This window comes from Mastacembelus armatus, chromosome 10, assembly GCF_900324485.2.
Source record: "Mastacembelus armatus chromosome 10, fMasArm1.2, whole genome shotgun sequence".
NCBI classification, from domain to species: Eukaryota; Metazoa; Chordata; class Actinopteri; order Synbranchiformes; family Mastacembelidae; genus Mastacembelus; species Mastacembelus armatus.
Window position 1 is genome coordinate 3,052,409 of NC_046642.1, and position 26,407 is coordinate 3,078,815.

Here is a 26,407-nt window from a genome sequence, read left to right on the forward strand (position 1 = left end):
TGTAAGAATCAATTTAATCTGCACCTCAGCATGTTCAGCTCAGAGCCACAACATCAATGTTCTGCTGTTTCAGAAACTCATCATGTTCCATGTAAATGTCACTTACAGGAAGGTCTTTATTCTGTATTTGTTTCCATTTAGACAAAGTGTCTAATCACTAGCAGCTGAACTGACAGTGATCAGCTGCTGTTTGCAGAGAACTCATGGATGTACGGACAAATCTCACTGGATTACTGTGACACTGAGGAGAACCTAAAAACTGCAGGATTCTGAATGAAGTTCTGCAGCCTCTGTTTCCTTCCAGTTTTCACTCAGTATATCTATGCCCCTCAGCTGCTGCCATTTCAGGAGAGCATGTTGCTGTGTTGTGTGATGAAAGATGTGAAGTTGTGCGTATTTGCGTGTATACTGTGTGTACCTTGGTGAGCTGTCGGAGCTCCAGGATGTCTCCGTGACCCAGTCCGTGGACGATCCTCTGTCTCTCCCGGGCAACGTCCTCATCCTCCTCACCCAGAGCTCCCAGTTTGGTGAGTTTACTGACCGACCTGTGTGCACACACACAGACTGAAGTCACACAGCCGCAACCTGACTCACCTGCTCTTTAAACCACAATCCATCCAACAATCCTGGCTCTTTTCACACAGAGAAAACGTTTCTGCAGGATGACGTCACTTTTTGTTAACCTGCACTATTTACAATTTGCCTGCTGCCGCCAAGTGCACAAAGAGAAGAAGTGCAGCGACTTGAATACGTTACAGTTTCAACAGGACTGAGTTAGTGTGTGTGATGCAGTGCCCACAGAAAGAGCTCAGAGACGCAGAACAGGTGTGTAGAAATACCTGGGTTTGATGCAGAATCTGTACTGGATGAGGACGGTGATGATGAAGAACACCGCCCCCTCCACAGCCATGGCAAACAGGTTTTTTCCCACCATGTCCCACTCCAGAGGAGAACGGAACCGGTTCTCACCTGAAACACAACATTCACACAACTGTCACAAATATACTTCTCATTAACTGTGCAGCTATTTTCATGAGCATGAATTTTCTGACTCTTTTAAACAAATAATTGTAAGTGCTTGATGAGGAATGGTTTTAATTAAATATTTATGTTTTGGCTGTTGCATGTTTACATCAATACGCATAGTGTCTGCAGTGTTTCATAGAGATACACAGTTTATATCCACACCTGTCACAAACTGTCACAGTGTGTTTGTGTGTGTTACCAAATCTCTCGAGGGCGTCGGCCATCGCCTGGTTCTTCACCATGTCGATGAGTCCTCGACCGAGGCAGAAGTGAGGGAAGATGAGGAGGACGTTCTTCAGGATGTCATTGATTCCTCCAATTTCCTGCAAAGGGATCGAAAATTAAGACACAGCTCATTTAAATTTAAGTTTATGTAATTGTCTGTGTTTATGTTATTTTAGTTTATTTTACTTTATTTAAGTTTATTTAATTTAAGTTTAGTCTGAGGTTTATTTCAAACCACAGTTTGTTATTGAGGGTTGTTTTAAAGCTGTTGCAGTATGTAGTTTGTTTATTCTGCGGCTTCAGTTTGTTTGTTCTGAAGCTTCAGTTTGTTTACTCTGAAGCTACAGTTTTTGTTCTGAAGCTGTAGTCTGTCCATCCATGCACTCACGTTGTTTCCAAACAGTTCCATGACGAAGGTGGAGATGCTGCCGTTGATGCCGATGAGGATGTTGACGCTGGTGAGGACAACGTACGCCGTGCTGGGGATCTTGAAGAAGAAGGAGGCTGGGTACATGAGCGGTGTGATCGACCAGCTAAACCAAAGAGAAACAGAGTCAGAAAACAAACTGCTGCAGAGGAATTTACACTCATCACTTATACACAGTGTAAATATTCTGTTACTCTGCTCAACCTTTGGGTTCAGAGCAACTGGCAGGTTAGGAGTTAGGTGGTGTTCTGTAGTGTGAATAGTGTTGTAGCACAGTGTGGTACAGTGTAATACAGTGCACTAATGTGTAGTACAGTGTAGTGTGGTGCAGTATCTGACCCATAGAGCAGGAGCAGGAGGGCAAGGACGGGCAGGTTGGTGGAGGAGACGTACGCCTTTTGTTGGAAACTGATGAAGATGAGGATGACCAGTGTTGCCGGGACGATGTAGTTACACTGCAGACACACACAAACATCAACAACTCAGAACACACAAACACACACACACACACAAACACACACACACACACACGCTCTGACTGATGAGCGCTTGTTTCGTGTCTCACCATGTCCCAGATGAAGTTGGCCACCCAGTAGAGCAGTGGCTGCACCCCACTGATGAACTGCATGTGCTTAGCTTTACAGACACGCTCCTGGATGAGGAAGACCACAAAGCTCGCTGGAACGAAGGACATGGCGAAGATGACACAGATTGACACCAGGACGTCCACAGAAGTCGTCACCCTGGAAATAAACAAGAGGAGGAAGAGTTAGGTATGTAGGGGTCTACACCTGGTCTGTATCAGCTTCTGCATTTCCTGTCTGCGGTAGATCAGGTGTGCAACAGTACAGGTGTATGTTGTACAGGTGTGTGTAATCCAGGTGTGCAGCTGTAGAGGTGTGTGTAATACAGGTGTGCAGCTGTACAGGTGTGCAGCTGTAGAGGTGTGTGTAATACAGGTATGCAGCTGTAGAGGTGTGCAGCTGTACAGGTGTGCAGCTGTAGAGGTGTGTGTAATACAGGTGTGCAGCTGTACAGGTGTGCAGCTGTAGAGGTGTGTGTAATACAGGTGTGCAGCTGTACAGGTGTGCAGCTGTACAGGTGTGCAGCTGTAGAGGTGATTGTAGTACAGGTGGGCAGCTGTAGAGGTGAGTGTAGTACAGGTGTGCAGCTGTACAGGTGTGCAGCTGTAGAGGTGTGTGTAGTACAGGTGTGCAGCTGTAGAGGTGATTGTAGTACAGGTGGGCAGCTGTAGAGGTGAGTGTAATACAGGTGTGCAGCTGTACAGGTGTGTGTACTCACAGAGCAACCTGAGACAGCTGCTCCTTGGTCAGGTTCAGAGGATGGTTGAAGGCACTGATGCCGTACCTGCTGGGCTCGGCCCCTGCAGGCAGGTGTGCTCTCAGGATGCCGTTGTTCATCACGTTGATGAAAGCTCCAATACTGTGCCAGCCTTTGTTATTAAACCAGATCTGGGGAAATGACAGTTTAATCATCACAGATTCATTATTCATCTAATTGCTCCACTTACCTGAGAACTATGTGTAAAACACATTATTTTCAGAGATCATTTTCTGTGTGATCACACAACCATGCTCCGCACCTGTTCCATACTACATGTGTTTATTTTCTCACCTTCACATTGTTCTTTGTGTCCAGGCCATTAATGAACCCTGACAGGTTGTCCAGGAATCGATCTGCAGCGGTTTCCTGCAGAAAACACCTCACGTTTAATATTTTCACACCAGGTTTTCTCCGATATGTCAGTCATCTCATCAGACACCGGACAGTCAGAAAGTCTGACCTGTGTTTTTCTAGTTGGATTCATTGTCTTATTGAAGAGTTTTTTATGTTTGATGATTTTATAGTTGATGTCCTGACTCTGTTTTTTGCTGCTGAGTCAAATATAAAGTTTGATGTGTGGTGAAGCTCACTGACTGAAGTCATGTATTTTAATAAACCTGGTGCTGACAGTGTTTTCACAGATGATCACTGACCAGAGGGAGAAAAGTTTCAGCCTTTTCAAACTGACCTTCTGTATCTCAAAGATCTTTCTGACTCTCTCAATGGCGTCGTCAATCTCATTGGCCGGTGGCAGGACCTGAGTGCTCCTGGCGCCCAATGAGAATCCCCCATACCTGGAGAGGGGAAAACATGAACATCTGGAACCAGCTGCTGACCGACAGAAACTGTGATTTCAAAATAAAATTAGACTGACCTGAACTCATTCACCCAGACTTTGTTCTTCAGACTGGAAACAAACATCAGGCACAAAGGTTTAGTTTATGCATTTTCAGGTGTATTTTTTTAGCAGGTGTGTTGTGAACTCACCTCTTGCCGATGATCTGGGCATATGTTTTCACCAGGTAGTCGGAGATGTTTCTTCCTGTCAGGTTCTGCAGTGTGTCGGTGGCGCTCAGCTTCATCTGAACAGCAACATCACATGTAAACATCTGCACGACACTTTACAGGAAGTTTGTTCACCAACGTAAAGTAGAAACTTTCTGCTTCTTTTTCACCTGGAACAACTTCAATAACATCTACAACTGATGAGGATCCTGTGAAACAGCTGAAAACTCTAGAAAAGCTACTAAACTGTTCTTCAAGTGAGGCTCTTTAATCAAATGCTGTTTCCATGTTTTCATTTGTTAGTTTGTGACAAAAGATTCTTGAGACTCTTTAACCAGAGACATGAATCAGTTGATTTTTCAGTTACATGTCTCTCAACATTCACAGATCATCTCCATCTCAGAATCTAAGGCAGCAAAGTGCGCTTGTCGGAAAGGCTGAACAACATCTTTACAGGTGGTTCATCTGGCGTATTATCTGTTGCAGGGTCTGACCTCAGGGGGGGGGCAGGCCTCCAGCTCCAGCAGGACAGTCCGGCAGCATCTTCTTCTTGCCATCGCAGCTGCAGACACAGGCCGGGGACGGATCCTCCATGGTCCAGTTTCCAGAGCTGAACAGCTGCTGGACGCTTTCGGGGACATTGGGGATGTGCCAGTTGTCATCGCCCATCGTGCAGGGAGCCTCTCTGTCAGACCAGGAGGACAGAGACCGTTACAGACTGCAGTCAAACATCTGATCAATATCCATACTACATATTTAAGTTTCTTACGGGATGGGATGGCCGTCCATGCAGCGAGTCCCGAAGCCTGGATCGTCCAGCAAAGCGTTTAGCAGCTTCTGCATATTGACGTCTGCAGGAGCATCATCACTGGCAGGAGACAAAGACAGAAACCTGGTTTACTACAACTATGCTGTGTGTACAGAGGGTGTGGCGGTTTAGGGCAGCTGTGTACCTGATGAAGGTGACCTGGTCCTCATACATCCAGGGCTGCAGTTCCAGACTTGGGTACTTTCCGAACGGGGGGACGATGAGGCTGAAGACCAGAGCGATGCAGACGAACACAGCAGGAAGAACAATCTGAAACATTTGATTGAAACCATGTTAAAAAGAAACAAATCTGCAGAAACCCCAGAATAAACAGCTGCAGTTCACTGAGAACAGTGTAAAAGATGAGAGCATACCTGAGCGAAGAAGCCTTTCCTGGAGCGCCGAGCATATAGGAAGCGTTTCCACATCAGAGCCACAAACTGCTGCCGCATCAGGCTCCAGCCCTTCACCTGATATGACCCTTTACCGTCAGTACAGTTCAACCAGTCCGTCTCCCTGCACTCTGACAGGTCACATGGCAAACATGGGTCACATGACAAAACGTCAGAACATAGACTGGTTCAGCCTGACCACTGTGAACCTATTAACACTACACAGTGCAGATGTAATATTTATGAAGTGTTTATTATTAAATTTGAGTATCATTACTGTGTGTGTCGGCATGTACTACAATGTGTATTGTTGTCTATTAAAATGTGTATTATTATGTGTATCGGCGTGTACCGGGATCTCCGTCAGAGTCGTTGCAGTCGTGGTTGTCATCCTCGGTTAAAGGTCTCAGGCAGCTCTGAGGGTCTCCTCCGCCGAAGGCGTGAGTCCTCCTCCTCCTCTGGACAGGAAGAGTACCGTCTAAACACACACACACACACACACACACACACACACATTATATATACCGTGGTGAATACTGATGTGTTGACTAAATTTGAGACTCTTATTTTGAAGGAGCTACACAGACAGTGGTCAGAGGCCACCTGTTCTCTCACCTGAGGGAACTTCAGTGTCGACTCCGTTATCTTCAGCTACTTTCAGGAAAATCTGCCAAAACAACCAACGTTATTTTGTTTGATTTGACATCAATTTTGACTTGTCAGCATCAGCATAAACTCTTACTTTGAAAATCTCAATAAAAATAAAGTTTTCTATTCTAATGCTGGAGAACATGATCATGAACACAATTAAGTTTTATGACGTGATAAAGAAAATCACTGTAAGAAGCATGAACTGTCTTTCTCTCGGACCAAACCCTGTTAAACCTCAGAGCCTAAATCCCCATGTCCCACCTCCTCCAGCGTGGTGTCGGACACTCCGTAACTGGAGATGCCGAGCTCAGGCAGCTTCTGGTCCAGGTCTTTGAAGAGCTCCACAAAGGCTCCATCCTTGGCGGCAGTGTACGGCAGGACGTAGGTGAGCTCGTGTCCCAGGTCCTCCACCAGCCGGGCAGCAGGAACGTGGCGCAGGATCAGACCCGATATCAGGGACACATCACAGATGGACGCTACGGGCCCGTTCTCTGAGGAAGGAGACACAGATCAGATCCACCTGGAGGTGAAGGAATGACACGCTCTACAAGAACAGAAAGCTCACCGATGGTAGCAGCCTCACTTTCATGTTCGCTGCCGAGTCCTGCGTCACTGCTGCTGACAGAGGCGCTCTCCTCCTCCTGAAACACCGAGGACATTTGCATCAGGACTGTCTGACCGGTGCACAACAAGACTGAGCTGCAGGTGTAAAAACACCTAAAAATGACAGTGTGAAAGCAGCTGGTGACACTTTACAAGAAGCAATGTGCATTAAATCTGCACTTCACTGTGCTCAAAGCACGAGTGGCAAAGACTCAACAAGGTCCCTGTTTGGATCTTAGAGATGTGTGGATGTTGCTGAATCGGTGGTTCTTTATGGTGAGACGTGGTCTGATCAGACAGAGGGTGATTTTTACCTTCAGTCTAAACATGCTGCCTTCACAGACACTCTGGTGACACGTTACCATGTAACAGGTGAACAAAAGACCTGATGAAAAATAATATAATTTACACTATGTGCAGTGATAATAACTGGATTTGTGTATCTGAGACCTTCTTGGTGAAGGACACGGTGCTGGACGAGTTCCTGCAGGAGCTCAGTGAAGGCTCCGGGTCTTTCTTCACCAGCGTCAGGTAGTAGCCAGTCCCCAGTTGGTTCTTTAGGTAAAGGGATGAGCCCACGCAGCACAGCTTCCCGTGGGAGATGATGGCGATCCGATCGCCCAGGATGTCTGCCTCATCCATGTGGTGGGTGGACAGGATAATGGTCCGACCTGACAGGAGACAGGAAGTTCAGTTAAATGCAGCTGGGAATAAAAAAAACCACAAAGCAGCTGATTAAACCAATCAATCGGAAGACTCACCCTGTCGGTACTGCAGCAGAAGATCCCAGATTCCTCTGCGTGCGTAGGGGTCGACTCCGGCCGTGGGTTCATCCAGGATCACAACCTTTGACCCCCCAACAAAGGCCAGAGCCACAGACAGTTTCCTCTGCATTCCCCCAGACAGAGTGCTGGTCCTAGACGTGCGTTTGTGCGGCAGCCCAGTGTCCTGCAGGATCTGCTCGATCTCACCTTTCACCTGCTGCTCTGACAGGCCTTTGAGTCGAGCATAGAACCAGATGTGCTCCTCCACCGTTAGCCTTCACACAGCACAGACAACACACGTGACAAACTGGATCAGGACTTTCAGTGGAAACCTTTCAAAACTGACAGAAAGTGAAATTTCCCTCTTGGTGCGCTTTAAATGTCAGACCACTCACATGCTGAAGAGGACGTTGTGCTGTGGACAGACGCCCAGACTCTGTCTGATGGTGCTCAGCTCCGTGCGGATGTCTCTGCCCAGGATGTAGGCGGTGCCAGAGGTGGGAGGGAACAGACCGGTCAGGATGGACCTGCTCAGATGAGAGTTAGATGAACAAACTCAGTCTGTGTCTGTACCTGCCTCACCTGCCTACACAGCTTTCAGTTTCAGTATCTCTTTTTGTGACTGTTCTTGTCTTAGTCAGAGTTCCTACACCTGGACCTGTGGACCTGTGCATCTGCCTGCATGTGTACCTGTGCCAGTCCTAATCTCTCTTGTTTGGTTTTTGTTCTTGGATCTGATTTTATGTCTGGACTCATTTTCACTCCCTGTACTTGTAAATATCTGTATCTACTCCTTTTTCTACTCATACTTGTTTCTGTACCTGTATCACTGCCTATGTCTTCTGAATCAGAACTCTTGTTTGCATCTGTATCGTACTGGTCTTGTCTTGACTCACATGGTTGTGGTTTTTCCAGCTCCATTATGTCCCAGGAAAGAGGTGATTTGTCCCTCATAGAAGCCGAGTGTCAGTCCATCCACCGCCAGCTTCTTCCCGTGACGATAAACCTTCACCAGGTTCTCGATGTAGACTCCAGGCTGCAGGTGAGCTGGTTCCTCCTCTATACACACCGCTGGAAACAGGGAACACACCTTACCGTACTGTTCAGGAAGTCTCCTTTCAGATTAAAAGTCTTTTTATGGTTACAGGTGATTTCTGAGCATTCAGCTCTTCACTGCCATCATGTGGTTACCTCCTGGGTTTCCTTTCCGGTTCAGAGGGACTTTACTGGACGTTCCGTCTTTCTCTCCAAACCAGTAGGACTTGGTGAAGGGAAAATACCATGGTCGAGGGATCCCGTACTGACCTGAAACCCAGCGAAATAAATCAAACCAATAAATCAAGCTCAGACTAATGGGAAATGATGATGAAGAAAAAAGAATTGATACTTCCATGTCTTTCCTTTAACCTTGGAATAAAATGACAAGTTTTTTATTCTCACACCAGACCTACTGTCATCTACAGTTTGAACAACTGAAGCTGAGGACAGTGTTTCTGGTGCGACAAAAACCAGATGTGCCTGCGACGTTGTCATTACTGTCGCCGTCATCGTGGATTTGATGAAAACCAAAGTTTACATTTTTGAGCTCATGCACTCCAGCCCTCACCTGGAAACACGGCCTCGATGTACCATGTGAGGACTCCGTACAGGAAGGAGTCGAAGTACATGATGATGATGGTGGTGCGGAGGCTGAAATCGTCCTCCTTCAGAGGACTAGAAACCAGATTCTGCCACTGGATACCGACTCCCTGCTCCTCAAACAGAGCAAAGTACTCGCAGCCAAAGCCGAATGCCACAGGTGACAGGAGGCTCTGTGGGGGAGGAGGTCATGTGACTCACTGTCCAATCACAACACAACATCATAAAAACAAACCTAACACACAACAGTGAGCGTACAGCAAAGACTTTGGCTCCAAAACCGATGTAGTCCTGCCAGGCGACACAGAGCACATAGGGCAGGTAGAGAGTAAAGTAGATGATGCCTCCACAGGCGGCGGCAAGGTTCGCTCGGGCAAATGCTGTGCTGATGAGGAAGCACTGCATGATGGTCACCACGGCGAAGGATCCCAGGAAGAGGAAAACCACACCAGGGTCACTATAGGGCAGCAGGTTCCCCTTCTGCACAGGACACATTGAGACCAGTCACAATACTTCAAAACCAGATGTGTAGGGCAAAGCTCAGTCTCTGTGGACCAGCAGGTCTTTTAAACACACTTTTAAAACCATAAGGAAAAATCTGACTTGTGTTTTTCTGTGTTTAAGGTAGAAATATATTTAAAAACATAATCTTGCATATATTTAAATATGATTTGTGTTTTTCTAGCTTGTATTATTTTATTATTGACCAACTTCTCCGTCACCTTGAGCAGCAGCACCAGTAGTCCAGCACTGATCAGCAGAGGAATCAGGCTGCTGATGAACCAGCTGAACCACAGGATTCCGTTATCCAGTCCCATAATCCTCATGGTCTCCTTCAGCCGAGCCTCCTTCTCGTAGACTACACCTTTCAGGATGATCGCCACCGAGTACATCCATGCCAGTGTCATGAAGAGAGGCATGGAGCGGCTCATCACCCGCAGGAAACTGAGACAGAGGATGTGAAGACAAGTTTTAAATAGTGAGGACCCTAAACCAGAAGCAGAGCAAGGTAAGGTTGCAAACGTTCATACATGTCGTCTACGTAGCAGGGGTATGGCATCTGTTGGATGTACACTCCCATCTTTTCCTTTGTGCCCGTCATTGCTCTGATGATGCCGTGCTCAATAACGTCCTGCAGGTAGGTGAACCCACCCCAGATGTACCGCATGTCCTCAAAAGGGTCAGCACGAGGACCCGGGTCCCAGTACCTGAGGAGGAGAGTCCTGTTAGTTTGAACAGCACAGGTGTGATGAGTAGCTGCTGAAGGTTAAGGAGGTTCATCTCTGCTTCAGAAAACTAACCCTTAAAAGGTTTCAGTCTTTATGCTAAGCTAAGCTAAATGTGCTCTCAAACATCAAAGATTTTCCACCTGCTGAGGCCACAACTAGCAACGAGCCACACTAGCTGCTTCTAGTCTCTAACCAGCTGTGGCTGTAGCTTCATATTTATTGCACAGATGTGAGAGTGAGGTCAAACTGCACATGTGACTCCTCCACTAAAAGCTGAGCTGTTCCTTTAACTGGAACAATTCTGGTTTAGAGGAGTTTTTATTCGACTGATGTCAGGGTCACTGAGGTCAGTCCCACCAATCAGGAACAAGAACACTTTCACCTGTGTGTGTGTGTGTGTGTGTGTGTGTGCCCGTACGCGTCTTTGATCTTATTGGTCCGCTCCACATTGTCAATGTCCATGCGGATCTTGTAGTTGAGTTTGGCCGGCAGCTTGGTGGCGTTGTGGGGGATGTCTGGGAACACGATCCCCGCCCAGAACTTCCTGTCCTCCAGCAGCACCATGGACTGGTTAACCAGGCTCTCCTCACTGGAGACCGGCTCCAGCTTGTCCAGATTCACACACTGTAGACACACACACACCGGAAGGTCGGGTCATGTGATGCTCAGCCACCAATCACAGCTGGTATCACCATGTTTATGTTTGGTCGGTTCAGTAAAACAAAAACGTCACATCACAGACAATAAAGCACTGGCTCATTAAACAGTGGAGTTAATTATATTAAAATGCTTCTAACAATAAAACCTTTTTCTGGACATGTGCAGTCGCTGCACCTGGAACTCTACTGGAACTGGATTTTCATATGCAACAATTCAGCAGGTACATTCAGAATTCTGCAGTCCCAACAATATATTCATATCAATGTGCTGATTTTCCTGCTCTCCAACCTCCATGAAGCGGGAGATGCTCATTATGGCCTGGTCAGTCTCATTGAACACATCCCTCCAGGTGAGGGCTCTGCCCGGTGGCCGTGGGTCATCCGCTTGCTTGGACAGGAAGTTGGAGACGTCTGCCACGGTCCAGTCGGTGTTGGACAGCTGAGTGTGGAAGAAACTGGCGGTGATGTTGTTCTGCAGCAGAGTCTGGACGACAGACAGGAGTGAGGACCTTACTGAAGACATGAGAATCTCAGTTTGGCAGAAAGTCAAGTCCAAAGTTTACCCTAATCAGGTCCATGTGCTGACTGTTCTCCATGAAGTTCCAGACTTTCGGTCTCATCTCCTCCCACATCCCGCCCAGGTCCCTGAACACACCAAGTTCCTGGAAGGTCCGGTTCACCTGAACACAGCACAGATGCAGGTACAATTGAGACAGACACCTCCTCCTCCTCCTAGAGGAAGTGATGAGTCAAGAATTGACGTCATACCTCATGGATGACCCTCTCGGTGGCAGGGGTGTGGGGGGTATACAGGATCTTCCCCATCAGCAGGGGCTTCAGAGCCTGCCAGATCATCCGGGACATTGGGTTTGAGTCCATGTTCTTCACCAGGCTGTTACAGTATGGAGCTGGGAACACAAACAACAAACACTAAATATCCCAAAAATTGGGTGGCAGACTATACAAATCTTTGTTTAACCGCATGTCTGGTGAAATCGCTAACATCTACATTTCATTTGTTTTCTTTTGGTCTCTGGATAGATTAAAACATTTACAGATTTCATGTTGCTGATTGCTTAACAGTGGTCATGGTTCCTCTGGTACTAAGTAAATATCTGGATTTGTTGTTGCAGGGACAAACTGAATCAATTCAAAAATGAGGTCTACAGTTGCTGAAATTATTATTCCGCTTTTTATCTCCGATCATGCGGTTTTCTGACAACCTAGAAATATTTCTTGTCTCTCCAAACCTCAGGGAGATCTGTCCTAACAAGGTCTATCAAACAGGTGCTGCTGGGACACTGGGTGGCAGGTATCACCCCACTCCCTCCTCCATAGAAATTATAAATGAGCATGAACCAAGTGGACTCACTGGAGGAATTGTCGTAGAGTGATGTGGGCTCGTCCTCGCTGCTGTTGTAGTTTCCGAACAGAGCCTTGTAGTTGCTGTCTTCATACCAGTTGAGGGATTTGATCTGTAGGCCGCCACCTTCAGGGTGACCGCACACAATCCTGGAGACCGCCTGGTACATGGTGCTGGGCGACGATGTGGCATTCTGTGTCAGGAAGATGATCTCGTTCCTCAGGTCAATCCAGCTCTTCATACCAGCCAACTGGAGACATAAACAGGACTGTCAGACTGGCCAGAGGCACTACCTGTTATGTACTTACAGTAAACATCAGGCCAGGTGTTATTGAAAGACCTAGAAATGCTTTCAGTTGTACACTTTATGCTGCTGCTTCCATATAAACAGCTGGTGAGGGAGTACACATTCTTTTGTATTTCAATTCACACCTGCACTAACTGCTGGTTGTGTCCACCTGTTTTCAGCAGAGCCAGGAAGTGAACACAACTACGACAGATCAGTGACCAGTTTGTCTCCAGCTGTAGCAGCTGCAGACTAACCTGCTGATCCATGTGGAGCTGAACCTCAGCCCAGTTTTCCCTCAGTTTTAGCTCTGGGTTTGGTCTCCACCCCCTCCTGAGGGAAATCTCTGGCTCCACTATATTCACCAGCTGGTCCCTGACTGTGTCTGTCGGCTGTTTGCTGCTGAGCAGGTAGTGGACAGTGGCTTTTTACAGCTGCAGCTCTGGAAACAGCTGCTGAAACACTGAGGCCCAGAACCCCTATGAGAGCAGTGACAGGGAACCAGAACCAGGTTCAGCTGATCAACATATACCTGGACTTCACACTGTCGGTTCATACACTGGTATTAGTAAAAATACACGAGACCTGGTTCAGTTTCAGATGTGATCTGACCTCAACATGAATAATCAGATTAGATCAGATTTGACCTTTAGTCTGAAAAACCATCACTGGCTGTGAAACAAAGTCTGTCATGAAGCTTTGACTAATTTCATTTCCGCCAGTGATGACCAGCATCGACTACGTGCTCGGATCCAAAGAAGAAGAGTCTAGTTTAGTTTCAGGTTGCTTGCTATCAGCTCTCTGGCCAGGAAGAAAAACATTGAGCTCTTACAAAACCTGAAGCAGCAGCAGCAGCAGTTTTATCTGAATGTGGACTGGGAATGAAACACCCAGTTTGTGGTGCAGGAAGAGGAAAATGAAAAGAAAAAGGTTCAGCTGGTTTTAGTTGTTTCTGCAGGAGGCTCAGAGGGGAGGAGCTGGAGGTTACTACAGGTCAACGCTTTACTGAAACTTCAGCAGAAGTAAAACAGTCATAAGTCGATCTGAGGGAAAGGGGTTTTATTTAGACCAGTCTTTTTTCCTGGAACCTTTATATAGACTCACATCTCTGCTATCATTAAACACAAAACAGTTTAGACTAAACAGACTAACCAGGAATAACTAATAAAACACCTGCAGCCCAATAACACCTCTGCTGTGTGTGGCTGTTTTAAAGTAGAAACCTGCATTTCACTGGTGACCCTGACGCTGCGGGATTAAAGTAGGTCAGCAGTCTTAGGACCATCCACAGGTTGATATCCTCAGGTCACCGGGACACAAGGGGACAGGTTTAAAAAAAAAGCTTTGTTTTTAACTGTGAGTTCACGACAGAAACAAAAAGCGACATTCATGTGACTTCTGCTTGTTTCTGATGAAACACTGGAAAAAAAAAAACCATGCAGACACTTCCCTTTTACTGAACCTTTCAAATTAAATCTCACAATCCAAAGAACAAACTATTTGGATTAAATGTGCTTAAAGGATCAATCAGGTATGTTTTACTCTTCCTGAGGGAATTACTGGAGTATTGACTTTATTTATATAACAGAGGAGTTTTTGTAGCGCACACACTCTGGGTGAAAACATGTGACTGCTGTGTTGTGTTTGGTTTATGTGCTGCTGAGTCAGGAACAGCAGTGTGTGTCAAAGTGTGCGATAACCTCAGGGTGAAAACAACAAACTGGGTCAGTCTGACTGAACTTTACTCTGATTATCAGACCGTCCTCAGCAAGAACAGCTGACGTGTGGGACTCAGTCAGCTCCCAGTATGTCCCAGTACTGCTGCATGTTTACACTCAGTCAGCTCCCAGTATGTCCCAGTCTGTCCCAGTACTGCTGCATGTTTACACTCAGTCAGCTCCCAGTATGTCCCAGTCTGTCCCAGTACTGCTGCATGTTTACACTCAGTCAGCTCCCAGTATGTCCCAGTCTGTCCCAGTACTGCTGCATGTTTACACTCAGTCAGCTCCCAGTATGTCCCAGTCTGTCCCAGTACTGCTGCATGTTTACACTCAGTCTGCTCCCAGTCTGTCCCAGTCTGTCCCAGTACTGCTGCATGTTTACACTCAGTCAGCTCCCAGTCTGTCCCAGTCTGTCGCAGTACTGCTGCATGTTTACACTCAGTCAGCTCCCAGTATGTCCCAGTCTGTCGCAGTACTGCTGCATGTTTACACTCAGTCAGCTCCCAGTATGTCCCAGTCTGTCCCAGTACTGCTGCATGTTTACACTCAGTCAGCTCCCAGTATGTCCCAGTCTGTCGCAGTACTGCTGCATGTTTACACTCAGTCAGCTCCCAGTATGTCCCAGTCTGTCCCAGTACTGCTGCATGTTTACACTCAGTCAGCTCCCAGTATGTCCCAGTCTGTCCCAGTACTGCTGCATGTTTACACTCAGTCAGCTCCCAGTATGTCCCAGTCTGTCCCAGTACTGCTGCATGTTTACACTCAGTCAGCTCCCAGTATGTCCCAGTCTGTCCCAGTACTGCTGCATGTTTACACTCAGTCTGCTCCCAGTATGTCCCAGTCTGTCCCAGTACTGCTGCATGTTTACACTCAGTCAGCTCCCAGTATGTCCCAGTCTGTCCCAGTACTGCTGCATGTTTACACTCAGTCAGCTCCCAGTATGTCCCAGTCTGTCCCAGTACTGCTGCATGTTTACACTCAGTCAGCTCCCAGTATGTCCCAGTCTGTCCCAGTACTGCTGCATGTTTACACTCAGTCAGCTCCCAGTATGTCCCAGTCTGTCCCAGTACTGCTGCATGTTTACACTCAGTCTGCTCCCAGTATGTCCCAGTCTGTCCCAGTACTGCTGCATGTTTACACTCAGTCTGCTCCCAGTATGTCCCAGTCTGTCCCAGTACTGCTGCATGTTTACACTCAGTCTGCTCCCAGTATGTCCCAGTCTGTCCCAGTACTGCTGCATGTTTACACTCAGTCAGCTCCCAGTATGTCCCAGTCTGTCCCAGTACTGCTGCATGTTTACACTCAGTCAGCTCCCAGTATGTCCCAGTCTGTCCCAGTACTGCTGCATGTTTACACTCAGTCAGCTCCCAGTATGTCCCAGTCTGTCCCAGTACTGCTGCATGTTTACACTCAGTCTGCTCCCAGTATGTCCCAGTCTGTCCCAGTACTGCTGCATGTTTACACTCAGTCTGCTCCCAGTATGTCCCAGTCTGTCCCAGTACTGCTGCATGTTTACACTCAGTCTGCTCCCAGTATGTCCCAGTCTGTCCCAGTACTGCTGCATGTTTACACTCAGTCAGCTCCCAGTATGTCCCAGTCTGTCCCAGTACTGCTGCATGTTTACACTCAGTCAGCTCCCAGTATGTCCCAGTCTGTCGCAGTACTGCTGCATGTTTACACTCAGTCAGCTCCCAGTATGTCCCCAGTTTTTATAAGTTTTAGTATCATTCTATACTGGGCCCCTGCACTATATTGGGCCACTACACCATACTGGACCACTGCACCATACTAGGCCACTGCACTATAATGGGCCTCTGCACCATACTGTGCCCCTGCACCACTCTGGGCCACTTCACTATAATGGGCCCCTGCACCATACTGGGCCCCTGTATCTAATGTTCCCTTGGCAGTGCAACCATGTTGGATCTCACTCCAGTCCAGTGCTGCAGTGAGATCACTGACAACATGGCTCCTCGCTAACAGCTGCAGTCTGTGGCATCTCAGCAGGATGGACTTGGACACTGAGGCCGTGTTTGTTTGGATTCACATAAACATGAAAACCTGCTGAGACGCTGAGTCTTTGTTCAGCTGCGAGTTTGTTCGTGTCTGCGGGAAAAAGCTTTTATCTGGGCAGAGACACTCAGACCTGCCAAGTAAACCCAGTGGCCTCAGACTGCTTCAAATGCAGGACTCCGACTCCACAGGGGGACAGGTCTGTCAGATAAACTCTGGAGTATCTGTAGCTCGACTCCTGACAGAGAGGTCTCATGTGGAGCAGGGTTTCTAGAATTAATGTGACAAAGGCGTTTGCCCAGTGAGGAGCTGTGTGTTTCCACAGGTGGATTTAAAACACTAATTTGTTCATTTGTCATGTTACTGATGAGACTTATCACTCAATTCATCCTCGTTTTTGTTTTCAAAGATTAGCTTCATGTAGTTTTTGTCTGGTCAGAGGAAAAAACAACAGAAATGTTTGGTTCTTTTCATTGTCAGACGTTTCCCCACAGTTTCACAGCGTGGTCCATGTTTTTTAGCTTTCACGTTTTAACTCTTTACACTTGCTCAGCAGAAACATTCAAACATGACACAGGCCTGTCAGGTGCTCAGGTGTGTTTCTCACCTCGACGGCCAGTGAACCCAGACTGTCCAGGAGGTTGCTGGTCGCCCTGGAAACCAGTCTGACAGCCTCAGGCTCTGACTCCACGTCCCTCTGAGAAACCAGGAGACAAAATCTGTTTAATTTCCAGCTTCAGTTCAGACTTTGGACACACAGAACAAGTGTAGTGAAAGGACAAAGCAGCTCAGACCCCACGTTACACATTGACTCTTCATTCACCTGGTAGTCTCAGCTCTGCAGAGGATCAATAAAATACTGACAGTCTCTTTGTTTTCTTTTGAACTGATTCATTTGCACCCTCTTAATATCCCTCATCTGTTTCTTCTGCACATTTTTCTGGGACAGGCCACAAACTGCAGACCAACACACACTTACAGCTTTTTAGCAAGAAGAGCAGGTTCATTAGTTTAATGCAAATTCTTCCAGAAAATGCTGCTGACTTTTCTGAACCGTGAACACTGAAGCTGTTGTTTCATCACTGCCAACACTCAACATGTTTTCTCCTGTTTGTGCACTAATTCATTTGAGCTCAATACTGTCAGCGTCACCTGGTACCTGTGTTACTGAACAGCCTCTGAAGAGAATCACTGTTCTGCTGTTTGGACTTTCTCTCTGACTGAGGTGGAGATTTGTGTCTGTGCTGCTGTGGAAACGTGACGTTCACACACAAACAGCCTGTTAGTTTCAGGTTCACACAGTCGCTCAGCAGCTCGTAGATTCCTGCAGACAAAAGAAGCCGAGGCCTCTCTGACACACAGCTCGCTTTCAGCCCTGAAGGCTTTACAGCCGTCTCCAGGCTGCGAGCACTGAGGCTGCAAGGAGCAGCGATGGGCCGAGAGTACACACTGAGTACGCACTGAGTACATGTTAAGTACATGCTGAGTACACAGTGGGAGGAGCTGCACAGTGTGTCAGACTGGCTGCAGGTGTGAGCAGCTGCAGCACAGACCGAACTATGTGAAAATGGATGGAAACAAATGTGCATATACAATATTTTTGTAGGAAATTATCGTAAGAAATGTTTCTTGGTGGAGGAAAACATTCTCAGTGACAAACTCTGAATGTGAGACAGATTTAAAGTGATGCCATGATAAATGCTGCAGGACTTTTGGACCCCTCAGCAGGCGTGTTTTACCTGGATGGGTTTCAGGAAGTCCAGGTTGTTGAGGAAGTGCTGCTCAGCGTGGTTCAGCCAGGACTGAGGCTCCTCACAGATGGCTTCCTGTACGAGCGTCGACACCTGTCGGTCCGAGATGATCACAAAGTCCTCCAGGCTCTGCTTGCCCCCCTTCCTGGGACACATGTCCCTCAGGTGGACCCCAAAACCTTGAAGGAGGACCTGAGACATAAACCGGACCACAGGTGTCACATCAGGTCCAGAGAACTCAAACAGTCTGTGACTTCTATTCCACTTTCTCTGACTTCTGTTCCACATGTAAATTATTCTGCTCTCTCATTTTTTCAGATGTTCTTTCATATTCTCACAGAATCATTTAAGATGTTTAACTTTTATTCCACATTCCCAATAAGAAGCTTTGCAATTCAGATTCAGATGGATTCAGACTGAGCATGTGCAGAGCAGATCCTCACCTTCTCCAGGTTGACTTCAGCCTCTCGGATCTGGTGCACGGCGTGTTTGGGGAAGGAGGCGTTTCTGAGCAGAAAGCTCGACAGAGTCTCGTTGTCTCGTAGGAAATGCTTCAACTTAAAACCTGTGGGAGAAAACCAGAGACAGGAGGTCAGAGACTATGTTTCCTCAAAGAAACCCAACGCCTTCCCCACCTGTAAAGTCAATGACACATGGAGGGGGCGATGCCACTGTTGCCCCAGTTTTAGGTCCCAGTGTGGTTTCTCAGCAGATCTGACAAAAGCTGTAAATTTAGCAGGGGACTTTTATTGCCCTGGGTTCTGTCTCTCAGGCTGCACAGACTCTCCTGCTCTGGCTGCTGCAGGCTGAACATGAAATTAATTAACACAATAACTCTCATTATCATGTTTACTCTCTTTTCTTATAACAACCTAATATTGTTGTTTTTATTGGCATCTAACAAACATCATTTCCCACGAGCCCTAGCTGTTATCAGGCTAAACATCACAGCTCGACAGGATGACATCTCACCACAGACCACAACCAGAATCCTGAAACAGTGCAGAGGAGAGCGTTGGCGAGTTTTCTACATATGGACCAAACGTTTGAGTGACATAAATAACTGCATTATGGGAGATGTAGCTTCTTAACATGAATCAAAAAATTAACTTTGAATAAGTGTACTAAATGGATGAAGTTCAGCTTCTAACAGGCAGTGCTGTGGCGGGTGAAGACTTGTCTCCGACCATGAACAGAAACCCTGAAGAACACGCTTTGTTTGTTCACAAAGAGCTACTGAATGAGAACTGGCATTGGGTTTCTGAGGCTGCCGCAGGTTAGCCCACACATGACGTCACGAGGTGCTGTGCACGCCACGCAGGCAGGAAAAGTCTCAGCACGTTCTCCTGGTAAATAGTGTAAGTTCTGATTTTACTGAACTGTCATCAGCAAAGCTGTGCTAAGCTCCAGGACTGTGGACTGGTCTGTGTCAGTTCTGGATCTCAGCCAAGACTCGTAAACTGTGGAAGAGTGAAGCCTCCGTACCGTCAACATGTCCACAGCCCGATCCAGTTAAAAATCATGATCTGAATCATGTCACAGTCTCAAGTCTCTACCTGGCAATGATAAAGGATGACATCACAACAGCTGTCCAATCAATGGGCTGCTCATCAGTCAGGTGACTTGATGCCTACTTCTCCTGGTCAATCATTAGTTTTGCCTTCAGTTTAGACCACCCGAACAGGTGAGACAGACACCTGAGGCTCAGCAGGAAGTGCTGACCATGTTTGGTGTAACGCCGCTGAGATGTGTGAACTGTTTGTTTCCAGCATGTTCCTGTTGAGACCTGCACACTTGTTCCTTCAGACCTTTGTCTCAGCGGCAAGCTGTCACACGCCTCGAGGACAAAACTTCCACTCAGGTGGGGCCTGAAGGAAACAAGCACCAGCCCACATATTTACATTTAATGTGGACAGAGCCCCCGCACACACGGCCCCTCCAGTCCTTTGTTCCTCTGCAGGCCTGGACAGGCAGCGGTGACAGAGAGCAGCTTCCACACGCCACAGAAACACAACACACTCACCTCAAACAGGTAATCAACCTGATCGAACCCCATTAAAGGATGATTCCACTGTTTTAAGAGCAGGGTTGTTACTGTTACTGTTCAATCAGCAGATCTGATCAGAACCTTCACTGAGGTTTGTTGATCGTCCTAATCATCCGAACTCTCCAGCACAAACACAGACACAAGCACCTTCAGGGCTCAGTAAAATTACTCCAGCACTGCACTTCAAACCTTGTACTTTTTCCTGCTCTACATTTATCTGATAACTTCAGTTCCTTTTCAGAATCAGATGGATTCAACAAAATACAGACTGATCATCAAACTTTATTGATCCCTGGGGGGAAATTCCCAAGATACCCAGCAGTATATAAAGTACTTCAAATTAGAAGTATATAAGGTAGTTAAGGTCAGCTACCCAGCAGTATGGAAAGTACTTCAAATTAGAAGTATATAAGGTAGTTAAGGTCAGCTACCCAGCAGTATGGAAAGTACTTCAAATTAGAAGTATATAAGGTAGTTAAGGTCAGCTACCCAGCAGTATGGAAAGTACTTCAAATTAGAAGTATATAAGGTAGTTAAGGTCAGCTACCCAGCAGTATGGAAAGTACTTCAAATTAGAAGTATATAAGGTAGTTAACGTCAGCTACCCAGCGGTATATAAAGTACTTGAAATTAGAAGTATATAAGGTAGTTAACGTCAGCTACCCAGCGGTATATAAAGTACTTCAAATTAGAAGTATATAAGGTAGTTAACGTCAGCTACCCAGCGGTATATAAAGTACTTCAAATTAGAAGTATATAAGGTAGTTAACGTCAGCTACCCAGCGGTATATAAAGTACTTGAAATTAGAAGTATATAAGGTAGTTAACGTCAGCTACCCAGCGGTATATAGAGTACTTGAAATTAGAAGTATATAAGGTAGTGAACGTCAACTACCCAGCAGTGTATAGAGTACTTCAAATTAGAAGTATATAAGGTAGTTAACGTCAGCTACCCAGCGGTATATAAAGTACTTCAAATTAGAAGTATATAAGGTAGTTAACGTCAGCTACCCAGCAGTATATAAAGTACTTCAAATTAGAAGTATATAAGGTAGTTAACGTCAGCTACCCAGCAGTATGGAAAGTACTTCAAATTAGAAGTATATAAGGTAGTTAAGGTCAGCTACCCAGCATATAAAGTACTTAAATTAGAAGTATATAGGTAGTTAACGTCAGCTACCCAGCGGTATATAAAGTACTTCAAATTAGAAGTATATAAGGTAGTTAACATCAGCTACCCAGCAGTATATAAAGTACTTCAAATTAGAAGTATATAAGGTAGTTAACGTCAGCTACCCAGCAGTATATAAAATACTTCAAATTAGAAGTATATAAGGTAGTTAACGTCAGCTACCCAGCGGTATATAAAGTACTTCAATTTAGAAGTATATAAGATAGTTCACGTCAGCTCCACCTTTACCAGCTCCAACATTAAAGTGATCAACACAATAATCATCAATAATTAGAATCCAATAATATCAGATCCATTCATGTGAAATAGGCCATTCTGCACAATGAATAGTTTTACTTTGAATACTTTTAGTACATTTGGATGATGGTACTTTTGGACTTTCACTGCAGTAACACTTTGTTACACACTGTTACTGCAATAAAGTGTTTAATTTCAGTAGATCAGGGATTAAATCAGAGCTGCTGCTCTCACAGGAAATGGACTCAGACATGCATCAAAGATCTCTCAGGAATCAGTTAAACACCAAACAGCTTCTTCACTAAATCACAGTAAAACCATCTGTGTGTTTCTTCAGCCTCAGTGTTCAAATATTAATTCTTAATAACTTCATCACAGCAGATATCAAACCGAGGTCTCACCTTCATCACATCAGCAAACATCGTGTGATGCAGCCTGAAACCCACAGGGCATCGTCCAATGATGTCAGCTCCCTGTCTCCCCTGACCCCCCGTCACAGATTGAAACCTGCAGCTCCCCCTGAGCCGCCATGTTGGTACAGGGAAGCCTCCTGATGCATGTATGAAGGCAGGAGGTCTGTCCACAGTTAAATCATCAACACCAACACAGGAAACACAGGCTCCTGACAGGTTTGATTTCTGATCAATAATAAAAATAAAACAACAGTGGAACAACTAAAAATACTGAACGGGAACAAATAAATCCTGTTTGTGTAAAAAACCTGCAGCGACCCGACTGACAGGGACAAAGAGAAACTGACCACAGAGCTGTACTGATCAATGTACTGATCGATTAATCTGCAACTGTTCTGATTCTTTGTCACATCATGTCAACATTTTAATGTCTGCTGATAAATCAATAGTGAAAAGAAAAGTCAGCTGTGAGACCTGATGCCTTCTCCTTAAAGAACCTGGAGTGAACTGGTCCAGGTTCAGATCTGGTCTCAGACCTCATGGGGGGCAGGGGGCGGTCCTTGTGTTTGTACAGCTGCAGTGTCTGAACTCAACGACACTCAGCGTGTCACTGTGCAGAAAACTCTACGTGACAGGACGATTCAAACAGAGAGGTGACACGCTGACCTTCACCTGTGGGGGCGGGGCCAAATGGGACACTCAGGCACCCCTGCGGTCTAATTGCCCCCCCCCCGTCCAGAGAGAGGGGGTTTTGATATTTGGCTTGTTAATGTCAGAACCTCAGTGAACATTTAAACAACATCTAAGAGACTCAAAAACTAGCACAGGGACCAAATAACGAACACAGAGACCAAATAACCAGCACAGGGACCAAATAACGAGCACAGAGACCAAATACCAGCACAGAGACTCAGTCCAGGGGTCCTGGTGGGGGTGGAGGCATATTCCATGTGTTGCTGACTGATAAACTGTATATGAACCTGCATAGTCAACACATCTCAAACACGATGAACAAGAAAAATCCTCATCCATCAGTCCTGTTGAACAGACTACAGGACCAACTGACCTGGTCACATGACCTGCCTCAGTAGGTGAAATACACAAATATTTATAGTCATACTGTCACTGCAATACTGAACGGTGTAACAACACACCACAGATTTTCCCAGCAGCATTACAAACGTGCCCCTGTCTCTGGATCTGTGCTCAGTGATCCCTGGTCACTCTTGCTGAGGCTGAGGTCCCAGATTCTGGTCTGAACTGATCAGACCTGACATTTGCTGTGAGTCACTCTCTCCTACAGCCTGGGGGCTGCTCTGCACTCTGACCAGAGAGATGAAATTACCTGAGAACAGGTAAACCTGCCGCGACTCGTCCCCCCGCCCCCGCTCGCACCATACTGCTCCTTCTCACGAAGGAAAAGGCTTCGGTTTGTGAGATCAGAGGTGATCTGAGGGAATAAGCAGCTCCATGTGAGGGAGGCAGGTCTCAGCAGGTAGAGAGAAGGAACGCCCCCCACAGTGAGATTAAACTGCAAATTAACACACAAAGGAGCAAAATTCTTTTGGTTTAATGAGCCTGAAAAGCCCAACCAGAGGGGGGACAATGAAAACTGTTCAGCTTCAAAAACTGCCAAGATGGAACCTGTCTGTGTCGTACAAGGTCCCACTAATGATGATGTTCATGTGAAACCGTCAGTATCAGGTTTCATATCCGATCCTGGATCAGGATCGGATATGAAACCTTCATTATCAGTCTGTCTCAGTTAGACCAGCACAGAGACCCAAAACCAGCACACAGACCCAAAACCAGCACAGAGAACCAAAACCAAGCACACAGACCCAAAACTAACATATAGACCCAAAACCAGCACCAAGAATCAAAACCAACACACAGACCCAAACCCTAGCTGGCTGTTTCCTACCTGACCCGCTGTTCTGCAGCCCCTGCAGGGCCTGGGCCAGCTCCTTGAAGCCATCCAGGTTTTTGTCGTTCTGACTGTACAGAAGAATCTTCTTGGCGTCTGAAAACAGACGAGAAATTCTGCGAAGACACAGAAGCAGCAAGAGTTTCTGTTAAACAGCACAGAAACTCTGGGTGGTGGAGAACAGGGTGGAATAAAGTGGCCGAGGTAACGTCTTAAATGATTCTGTGACAGAAAAATACAGGTTTATTTGGAAAAGTTGTCTAAACAGTTATTTCAGGGGGATAAACAGTAAAATGGCAGCAACTTGAGCGTTTGGCAACTTACATGGAGTCATTGAAGTTTCCGACAACGCCCGGAGACTCGCCTGGCGTCGGGTTTCTGAAGCAGGGGTTATTGGCATTGCAGAGGATTCCCTGAATCCAGGGCAGCGTTCCAGCCGAAGGCATCGCCTTGTTGGGAAAATGACCTAAAAACCAGGATGGAGCTAAGTAACAAATAACAACACAAACATCGTCCACCTGATTGTTCCTAAACTACAACTCCCATCAGGCTCTGACTGCTCCTCTGCAGCTCAGGCTCCTGGACATGTAGAAGTAACTGATAGAGGACTGGCTGAGCACAGCCAATACTGGGGTCTCCAGTCAAAGTCAAAGGACACATCTGTAACTCTGACACTGGGACATGGAAGTACTGGAATATTATTCCAGTGTTTTATTGCAGCACAGTAGTTTCTCTTTAGACTAAACAGCTGGCAGAGCAGAGTCTGGCGCAGAGTTTAGGTCACCTGACAAGACTTCTACTTCTAACAGAGGAGTTTTACTGTGTTTCTGACAAACAAACGTGATCCAGGGCAACACGTGTGTTTTAGCAGCTCAGATGAATCAGAAACAGATTAAATCTGAAACAGGATGTTTCTTCTTTATCTTCCTGCTGCGTTGGAACAAACTGTCCATACGTTCACCTGGACAGGTAGATAACCTGTGATTGGTTTATTATCTCCAGCTGTGGAGCATCAGCAGCCTCTGCTGCAGGACTGAGGCAGCGTTGCGACCTTTACCCCAGCCCCCTCCAGCCCCCATCAGCTTTATGTTGAAGAAGCTATCAGGAACCTTTAGGACTGCCAGCTGGCCTCTTTCTAATCAACGCAGATAAGATAAAGACCGGTCCCACACCTGCACAGGTGCCCCGGTTCAGGACAACACAGTGAACCTGGAACTGTCAGTCAATCTATAAGTGGATTAGCAGAGAGCAAACCAGTAGTTCAATCAATTCATCAATGAAGTCAATGATACAGTGATTCACTTAGTTCATCTATGAATACTTCATTCAAGATGGCGCTGTCAGTCAGTCACCACATCAAACCCATCTATCAGTTCTCCACCACTTGTTCCTGTTCACCCCTTGAATGACAATGAAACTGTGGGCAGGAGACGTCAAAGTGCAGCTGTTGTCAGTGACTGACTCTGTGCCAGATGTCAAAACAGCTGGATGTGTGCCACACTGTTGCTGCGTAAATCTGCTGTTGAAGTATCAGATTAAAATCTGCAGCTCATCACTGAGCCTGAACTTTCTTCTGAATCCTGAGCGGCTGTTGTAGAGTGACAAGTTTCAACACGTTGGGGACGCTCACATGCTGCATGAATCAGAGCAGAAATATTCGTCACACAGCGACCGCAGCAGAACCAAGAGCCGCAAGTTCCCCCAAGCTTCTGCTTTCAGATGGAAACAGGACGACACCCAGCTTCCTGATGTTTACTGACTTCAATACTCATCCCTTATTCCTGAGCTCAGTCCACCTTCGCTCCAGTCTCCACATTTTTGCAGACAAACGCAATGAATGAGGAGCTGAAGTGTTTCCCAGGATTTGCACTGAGTCAGTGAATAACGTGCCCTCAGGCGCCTTTTTTCAGTCCTGCTGCCAAAACTACACGGATCCTTTACTGCAGTAACAGTTGTAGTATTACAGAGTAAAAATCCCCTGTTCCAAGTAAAAGCCCTGTATTCAAAATGTACAGTACAGTACAGTACTGTGTTGAACACATTAACACTGGAGCACAGGAGGTTTTATCATTTTCTTTAACAGATTTTTGACCAAAGTCTTTTGTTGTTTTAGCATTTTGACAGAAATGTTTTGGGTCAGTCTGGTCTGGTGTCATTTCATTCATTGTTTGAAGCTTATTGGTAATAATCTCTTTGAAATGGATCAGTCAACATGTTTGGAAACTGGCTTCTTTAGAGCAAGACCCATTGATCTTTTCTGTGTTTGGCTTAGCATAAAGCCTGGAGCCTGATGTCACCAACGAGGTTCATGCTCGTGTTCCTCAGGCCAATCAGGGCTCACAGGCCACTTTTTAAATATGGCTGACCTCAGCCCTCCACCTGTCGGCCTGAACAGGTCCCACTGATCAATGAGGGGCCGCCTCCTGTTCAGGTGTCAGCTCAGAAGCCGAGGCTGCTGGGAGATTTAGCTGGAGTGACGCCAGCAGCGTGAGGACCGAGCAGGTTTCTGTCTGATGTTTGACCTCAGTTGACAGGTGTCACCAACATGTCAGCACCTGCTGCCTCAGATTTGAACGCTGCGTGATGACCCAGAGACGCTAACATGACGCGTTAGAGCAATTATTTACATGATCAATTCACCCGCTGCTTGTTTCTTCCACTAATCGATCAGCTGTCCATAAAATGT

At 46.4% G+C, this 26,407-nt stretch overlaps 1 protein-coding gene across 1 annotated transcript in view; it reads right to left on the reverse strand.

Moving 5' to 3' along the window:
• abca1b (ATP-binding cassette, sub-family A (ABC1), member 1B) overlaps positions 1–26,407 on the reverse strand; it is a 35,032-nt gene that overhangs the window by 5,964 nt on the left and 2,661 nt on the right. Inside the window, exons 4-41 of the mRNA XM_026331335.1 lie at positions 24,046–24,187; positions 23,719–23,837; positions 18,349–18,470; positions 17,894–18,097; positions 16,762–16,851; positions 12,144–12,384; positions 11,540–11,679; positions 11,335–11,451; positions 11,061–11,255; positions 10,531–10,736; positions 9,915–10,091; positions 9,606–9,828; positions 9,142–9,363; positions 8,852–9,056; positions 8,437–8,550; positions 8,142–8,316; positions 7,641–7,772; positions 7,243–7,520; positions 6,932–7,152; positions 6,444–6,519; positions 6,140–6,369; positions 5,843–5,894; positions 5,580–5,705; positions 5,210–5,358; positions 4,981–5,105; positions 4,797–4,895; positions 4,527–4,712; positions 4,010–4,108; positions 3,897–3,929; positions 3,711–3,816; positions 3,314–3,388; positions 2,981–3,150; positions 2,244–2,421; positions 2,018–2,133; positions 1,640–1,784; positions 1,226–1,349; positions 840–969; positions 419–545 (exon numbers count right to left, since the gene is read on the reverse strand). Of these exons, the coding sequence (XP_026187120.1) occupies positions 419–545; positions 840–969; positions 1,226–1,349; positions 1,640–1,784; positions 2,018–2,133; positions 2,244–2,421; positions 2,981–3,150; positions 3,314–3,388; positions 3,711–3,816; positions 3,897–3,929; positions 4,010–4,108; positions 4,527–4,712; positions 4,797–4,895; positions 4,981–5,105; positions 5,210–5,358; positions 5,580–5,705; positions 5,843–5,894; positions 6,140–6,369; positions 6,444–6,519; positions 6,932–7,152; positions 7,243–7,520; positions 7,641–7,772; positions 8,142–8,316; positions 8,437–8,550; positions 8,852–9,056; positions 9,142–9,363; positions 9,606–9,828; positions 9,915–10,091; positions 10,531–10,736; positions 11,061–11,255; positions 11,335–11,451; positions 11,540–11,679; positions 12,144–12,384; positions 16,762–16,851; positions 17,894–18,097; positions 18,349–18,470; positions 23,719–23,837; positions 24,046–24,187 (5,669 nt within the window). The remainder of the gene's footprint in view (positions 1–418; positions 546–839; positions 970–1,225; positions 1,350–1,639; positions 1,785–2,017; positions 2,134–2,243; positions 2,422–2,980; positions 3,151–3,313; positions 3,389–3,710; positions 3,817–3,896; positions 3,930–4,009; positions 4,109–4,526; positions 4,713–4,796; positions 4,896–4,980; positions 5,106–5,209; positions 5,359–5,579; positions 5,706–5,842; positions 5,895–6,139; positions 6,370–6,443; positions 6,520–6,931; positions 7,153–7,242; positions 7,521–7,640; positions 7,773–8,141; positions 8,317–8,436; positions 8,551–8,851; positions 9,057–9,141; positions 9,364–9,605; positions 9,829–9,914; positions 10,092–10,530; positions 10,737–11,060; positions 11,256–11,334; positions 11,452–11,539; positions 11,680–12,143; positions 12,385–16,761; positions 16,852–17,893; positions 18,098–18,348; positions 18,471–23,718; positions 23,838–24,045; positions 24,188–26,407) is intronic.